The following is a 7325-nucleotide window of genomic DNA, read 5'->3' as shown; positions in this document are numbered from 1 at the left end:
AGATGTTCTCCGGGGAGATGAGCGATGCAGCAAACTTGTTCACTGGCATGGTGTCGCATCGGATCAAGCGTCATAAGTTGAAACTGATGTCATAAAGTTGAAACAGGGTAGCTGATTTATAAACAATTTATAAACGTAAGTGTGAAACGTTGTAACTCGAAATGTTGTAAGTCAAGGACTGCCTGTATTATAGCATGTGTGTAGTGTAGGTGAGAGAACTTGATTAGAAGCCTGATTTACTTGCAGTAGTTGTTATGTATGCTTTTTATCAAAATGATTATATGTGCTGCATGTGTTCATTTCACCTTTGCAGATGCAACAATGAGAGCCCTTCCTTGTTGGATCTGCTTGTCCAGTCTCCTGACGATCTCTCTGCTGTGTGTATCAGCTGAGAACCAATGTAAGATTAAAAATGAAGTGGCTGACTGCAGTCATCTAAAACTGACTGAAATTCCTTCAGACCTCCCTATTAATATAACAGGTTTGGACATTTCTCACAACCAGCTAAAAAAGCTACCACCTGCAAATCTTACAAAGTACAGCAAGCTGATTTACTTGGATGCTGGATACAACAGCATATCCAAACTACAGCTAGAACTGTGCCAAAGTCTGCCTCTGTTAACCGTTATAAACTTGAAACACAATGAGTTGCATGAGCTCTCTGATGTGGTGTTTGAGTCCTGCACCAATCTGACTGAGCTCAATCTGGGGTTCAACATAATAGAAATCAAAGGCAATCTTTTCAAACCCTTAAAGGTAAGAAAGTATTCCATTTTGTTTTATAATTGGGGAAAAGTTACTGTAGTAAAATCCAGTGCATTTAAAAACAAATCTTTATTTCTATCGTTATTGTCCCCCCTCTAGACAGGGGCAATGGGTTTTCTGGGTTTTTTTTTATGTTTTTGCATTATTCCAAAGAATGGACCAGGTGGTTCCTACTGTATCAGAGCAGAATGAAACCTCAGCTACCTTGTGAGACAAAGAAGAAATAGATGCAATTGAGAGGGAGCTTGTGATGGGGAAAATCACTACAAATTCTGAGGAAATAAAAAAGAAGAGAATACAATGAGAGGAAAATAAATGAAAAGCTATGCAGTGGGGAGCTAGAGCTAAAATTACTGTATTGTTCTACATTTTATCCTTGTTATATCTCTGTGGTTTTCTTATGACACTGAGAAGTTACATTACTTTCCTCTTTCGGGGGACTTCTCCGACTCTTGATTTTAAAGTGCCTTTATCAGCATTGAGTTTTATGGTTTGTGTAAAAATCGAGGTAACTATGGCCTTTTTTATTATGAAATTATTTTCCAGCAGTTTCGGTTAGCCAACAAAGATTTCTTTTGGCAGTTGGGGAACACCAGAATGGAGCACTACTCTGACTGTCCCTGGCCATCCCTCTATGCTGTTGGGAATTAACGGAGGGTGGTGGAAACTTTTGGATAAACAGGATTTGCACTTAAATCCACTTCATGGGCTCAGGATTGTTCTATGGTGTGAACAAATTAGGGTAATCTCAGTTTTCTATTTGGGGAAATATAGGCCCAAAGATATTAAATAATTAGTATGCAGCTCTAACTGAAGGTCAGTGTTTTATTTACTAAATTACAGCGCCTTTTAGTTAAATCATATAGCCTTTCCATTTATTTAAAATTAGAACAAAAATTAGGCTTCATTTGTAGTATAATACCTCTTCTGAGAATTTAACAAAGGTAAGTAAGAATAAGTTAGCGTGTTTTACACATGGAGTTAAGTAATACATAAAGCTAAGTCTTAGAGTATAAGAGGCAAAAGGTTTGCTTCTCCATTTTGGCTGAGATTGACTCAGGGAAAGCCAAAATTAATTTGAGAGACCTTTGTGCTTTCTAGTGCTGTAGAATGCAGATTCTTCATATCTGAGTGGTTCACAGCCCAGTTAATTCACACTGGCTGCCTCTACATAAGCAGTGGACTGCGTAGTTGTTACTGTGCAGTCATTTAGTACTTGCTTAACCAAGTTCTAAAGGACTGTGCAGTAACCGGCATTACTGTGCAGTCCTGTCACCGCACAGTTTTTTTTTTTAGATGCTACTGTGCAGTAGCTTGTTACTTCTGCACAGTAGCGTCACTGTCATGGTTTGTGCCCGGTGATGCTACAGCACTGTAGCAAAGAGCTGTTGCTACTGCTCTACAGTGTCTTGTGTAGATACGCCCACTAGGTGGCTGAATTACAAACGAGCTGCTCAGCTAATTGCTGTGGCTTCAGCAGTCAGAGAGGCAGAAAGTGCCATTTGAAATAAAAGCTGCAGCAAACAGCTAGAGCACCACAGCAGTCCTGCCCAGCTCTTCGATGAGGCTCTGTATTCTCTCACCTCCCAAACCACAGTACTTTGCACATCCTCATTTTCACAGATGGAATAAGGAACTGAACTCTGCACAGCTCTACTTTCTATTCTGATCTTGCCTGAATTCCCTCATTTTGACTCAAAGGTTCCATGGGGGACTTTGATATGGACTAGCATAAACCTATTGCCCCAGTTCTACACAGGTCAGGGAATCTCAAAAAAATAAAAGTCCTGTATTGCAATAGGGACGTGTGCCCTATAGGTGGGTTCTGATTATTGTTTTCAGGTTGGGGTTTCTGAATTGGGCGAGTCTGGACAAATCCCTTAAACCCTGTGCTACACTTGCCAGCTGTGAATAATGTAGGTATTTGTGTTATATTGGTATTTACTGGGCTCGTCTACATATGCAAGTGCTGCTGGATGGATTTACTACAGAGTAAACCCACCCTGGGCAGGTATCTACACCAGCAGGCATTTGAGAACAGATCTGCTCCCAGTGGGAGCAGCCTGCAGAGGCTTGCTCCCACCCTGCTCTGCCCCCCTGCAGCAGCCTGTGGGAGCTCTAGGCTCTCCCTGGGTGCTAGCCCAGGGGTTAGTAGGAAGTATGGAACCAGGAGACAACTGTCTCCTGGCAGAGGCTGAGAGATTGCTGGCAGGCTTTGTGCCTCCAGCAGCAGGGTACTCATTCATGGATGTAGGGTCAGAAGGGACCTAAGTAGATGTTCAAGTCTGCCCCCCTGCCCTGGGCAGGAGAGAATACTGGGCTCATATGACCCCAGCTAGGTAATTGTCAAGCCTCCTCTTAAAGACCCCCAAGGTAGGAGCCAGCACCACTTCCCTTGGAAGTTGGTTCCAGATCCTAGTCACCCTGACTGTGAAGTGTAGTGCCTTCTAATGTCCAGCCTGAACCTACTCTCAAACAACTTATAGCCGTTATTCCTTGTTACTCTGGGAGGTGCTCGGGTGAACAGGGTCTCTCCCGTTCCCCACTGGTCCCCCCTGGTAAGTTTATAGACAGTCACCAGGTCCCCTCTCAGCCTTCTCTTGTGAAGGCTGAACAGGTTCAGGCCCCATAGTCTCTCCTCATCGGATCTGCCCTGCTTTCCCTGGATCATGTGAGTGGCCCTCCTCTGGACCCTCTTGATGCTGGCTACATCTCTCCTAAAGTGCAGTGCCCAGAACTGGACGCAGTACTCCAGCTGTGGCCAGACCAGTGTCGCATAGACAGGGAGGATCACCTCCTTGGCCCTGCTTGTGATGCATCTTTGAATGCGGTTAGCCTTACTGACTGCATCCTCACATTGGTGGCCCATGCTCATTTTAGAATTGATAATGAGTCCAAGATCCCTTTTTGCCACTGTGCTTTCGAGAAGGGAGTTCCCCAGCCTATAGGTATGCTGCTGGTTCTTACTGCCAAAGTACAGCCCCCTGCCCTTGTCAGTATTGAATCCCATCCTATTCTTATCCGCCCACCTCTGTAACCTGTCCAGTTCTCGTTGTAGCCTGTTACTCCCTTCTAATATGCCCACCTTACCTCAAATCTTGGTGTCATTAGCGAATTTGAACAGGGTGCTTTTCACCCCCTTTTTCAAGTCGCTAATAAAGAAATTGAATAGTGCGGGCCCGAGGACTGAGCCCTAAGGAACCCCACTGCCCACATCCCTCCAGGTCGAATATGACCCATCCACCACCACTCTTTGGGTGCAGCCCCTCAGCCAATTTACAACCCATCTGACTGTGTAGGCATCAATGCCACAGTCACCTAGTTTTTTAATGAGAATGGGGTGGGAGATAGTGTAAAAGGCCTTCCTGAAGTCCAGAAAGACTATATCCACCATGACACCTGCGTCCAATGATTTTGTGACCTGATTGTAGAAGGCAATCAGGTTGGTCTTACAGGACCTGCCCCTAATGAACCCATGTGATCACAAAGCCTGGGCTGGGAGCTCTCTGCTGCCAGGGCAGAAGGATATTGTACCCACACAGGCTGTGCCACTGGTGCTCACCCCAGCAGCAGGCAGCTCCCTGGGGCAGGGGCAATCTCCCACCCCCCACTCTGCAATCGCAGAGCCAGGGCCAGGATCTCCCTGCTGCTGGGGCAGGAGGACATTATCCCTGCTTGGGCTTCATGACTGGAGCCTACCCTGGCAGCAGGCAACTCCTGGGGGCAGGGAGCAATCTCCTGCCGCCTGCTGCCTGGCTGACCAGGAGTGAATTTGCTCCCAGTTGGCCATCTACATGTGGCTTACTACACAGTAATTACTCAGCAGTTAATTTCCTACCTGAATATGCACAATAATTGCTACCTGCAGGTATCAAATTAATTGCTGAGTAGAGGAAATTACTGGCAGTAAGGGGCTGCACATATAGATTGTGATGCTTACTGCACAATAATTTGCTGCACTGTGCAGTAAGGTGTCTGGTATAGACACGCCCCCTGAGTGTGTCTACATGTGCATTTAGACGTGACTAGATTTACTGTATAGTAAGCTACTTTGCAGTAAGCAATTTTGGCTAGGTGTCTACATGTGCAGGGACCTGCCAGCAAATTTGCTGCTAGGTCCCTCCAGCCTTCCCATGCACTCCAGTGGCCACTGGGGGGGAGGCGATGACTCCAGCCCCAGCTGCCAGCACCTGGCAGTCATGTTTGAAGCCAGTGCCAGCTGCCAGTACTTAGCAGCCATCTTTAAAACCCAGCCCTGCTCTGTGCTCTCTGGGCAGCCAGTTCCTGTGTGCAGAGGAGCAGCATGGCACACACAGAGGAAGCACGTGGCAGCTGTGTTTGTGTCCACTGAGCCTCCCTCTGCTATGGCTGTCCCAGCCCCTGGACCTGGCAGTGAGAAACAGGGTCTCTCAGTCCTGGTGGCCCACTACTACACTGACCAGTGGCTGCCCACAGCTGGCTTCCCCACATGTGGCGACCACCTGCCTACCAGCTGTGTGCCTTCCCAGGGCCCCCACTGCCACACAGCTGCTGCTGCCAGTGACACTGACAAGGGGCTCCAGGAGGTCACTGCTGGGACCGCTCTTGCCCTCCTGGGCCTCCAGCCATGCTGCCTCTGAGCCTGTTGGGTGGTGGCACCTCCTGGCAAGCTGCAGCACACAGCTCCAGGCAGGCACGCACAGGTAGGCTGTGACCTGCCTAGAGGAGCATATAGAGCCTGCAGACCCCTCAGGCTGCCTGTGGTGTGTGTGCTCCAGGGCACAAAATGGCTGCATGCTTTTATGGCCTGCAGCTCCAGACTGCCACAGAGGTAGCCCAGCCATGGAGCAGGAGAGGCTCCTAGGCTGCAGCTCTAGGGCTGGCTTCAGGCTGGCTCCCTAGTGGCTGGGCAGACCCGGCAGCAAATTTGCTGCCAGGTCACATTTACATGTGCATTACTGCACATTTACTAATCACGCTTAAATTTGCTACCCGCGTTTGCATGGTTAAGGGTACTTATTGTGCAGTAACAGCGCACACGTGTAGACACTTGCCTGTACTGCTCAGCAAATAGGCTAATGTTCAGTACTGCGTCTCGTGTAGGCGCACCCACTGTGTACATAATATTAGGGACCAGAGTCATGTGAATAGAATTCAAGTCTCTGGGCACACACTCTGTTATTCCTTCAGCTATGAGGCCTTTTGGTGGGAGAAAGTGTACGGGTTTCACTTGGTTTATGTTGTACATGTGTTCCTGAAAAACAGTGCATAACTCAAATTTGCATAAAGGGAACCCACTTTACAATGTAACAAATAGGGATCGGTGCCAAGACCTCAACGGTACTGCCCCTCAGACCCATTTCTACCACTTTTACAAGACCATTTTGGTACTCACCAACAGCAGACAGTACACACAAGCACAGGGCACTATCTTAGTGGGGATGGTAACTACAGAAACATGTGTCGTAAGCAATGAGTGAGGAGCACAGATCCACACAGGAGAGTATATTTTGGTGTGCATCACTCCCACAATGCACTGCACAAAGCAGCTGACTGGGCTTCCACCACACTGATTGCATAAGAGTGAATTTACCTCACATATAATGAATTTTTGGTATAAAAAGGGGTCATTGCATAAGAGTGAATGCATGCACACACAGAACCTGCATAAAGTGAGGGAAACCTGTATTAAACCGTTTGCTTTTGGTTTGTACCAAGTGTCAGGTCCTGATGAGGTCACACCAGTGGAGGCTAATTTGTTTTCCCTGTGGATTGACATAAAATATGGCAAGAGGTTTCCTCTGGCAGGAGAATGACAGGGAGAGGGTTAGGAAGCTTGTTGTTAGTCACCTACCTTAGGGATTCCCATATTGGTTATCTTTGATGACATCTGAGCCAGACAGACTATTGCCTTCCAGTATGTCCACTGGTCCTCCGTTACAATTTGTGTTCTAATTGTGGCCGTATATTAACCAATCAGACCTAAAATAATTAAAAAGATGTATGATTTATTGCCATATTTTGACATTTGTGTTCTTCCCCAGAATTTGATCATTTTGGATGTCTCTCATAATCATTTGAAGTCTGCAAAATTAGGATCACAGCAGCAGCTGGAGAACCTTCATGAGCTTGTGCTCTCTGACAATAAAATAACTGAGTTAAAAAAAGAAGATCTAGAGTTTCTTAGTAACACATCCTTGAAAAGACTGGATTTATCATCAAACCCACTGACAGAGGTAAAAAATAAAAAAATGGATCTTTACCTGTTGAAGATGTCGCCCATAATTTTATTTTTATATAAGTATATAACACATACACACACTGTGACACTGTGTGTGTGTCTGTATTTTAGATCACTAGTGAAACAATACTATTCATTTTGGCCAAAGTTAAAATTGTTGTGTTGTAATGAATTACATAATACTGTGTCCTTCACAATATGTTTGTTTTATTATGTAGGTAGAGTAGGATTTATGATGCACTGAACTACTACTTGGTTTTAGTTTAAGCGTTTGGGTGTTGTAAATGATGTAGTTATGGCTAGTATCATAGAAGTAGGGTCGGAAGGGACCTTGTAGATC

At 46.0% G+C, this 7325-nt stretch overlaps 1 protein-coding gene and 1 long non-coding RNA gene across 3 annotated transcripts in view; one reads left to right on the top strand and one right to left on the bottom strand.

The window, feature by feature from the left end:
- TLR3 (toll like receptor 3) overlaps nt 1–7325 on the top strand; it is a 22107-nt gene that overhangs the window by 1816 nt on the left and 12966 nt on the right. For both annotated transcript variants that reach the window (XM_019526526.1, XM_019526525.1), the window contains exons 2-3: nt 314–756; nt 6789–6980. In XM_019526526.1, the coding sequence (XP_019382071.1) occupies nt 322–756; nt 6789–6980 (627 nt within the window). In that variant the 5' untranslated portion in view covers nt 314–321. The remainder of the gene's footprint in view (nt 1–313; nt 757–6788; nt 6981–7325) is intronic.
- Nucleotides 6096–7325, bottom strand: part of LOC109304046 — a 12718-nt gene continuing 11488 nt past the window's right edge. Inside the window, exons 2-3 of the long non-coding RNA XR_002099281.1 lie at nt 7063–7065; nt 6096–6106 (exon numbers count right to left, since the gene is read on the bottom strand). This is a non-coding gene — a long non-coding RNA (uncharacterized LOC109304046). The remainder of the gene's footprint in view (nt 6107–7062; nt 7066–7325) is intronic.

This window comes from Gavialis gangeticus, unplaced genomic scaffold (genome assembly GCF_001723915.1).
Source record: "Gavialis gangeticus isolate Ggan-Ray unplaced genomic scaffold, GavGan_comp1, whole genome shotgun sequence".
NCBI lineage: Eukaryota > Metazoa > Chordata > Crocodylia > Gavialidae > Gavialis > Gavialis gangeticus.
Note: the sequence above shows the minus strand (reverse complement) of the source record. Positions and strands in the feature narration are given on the sequence as shown.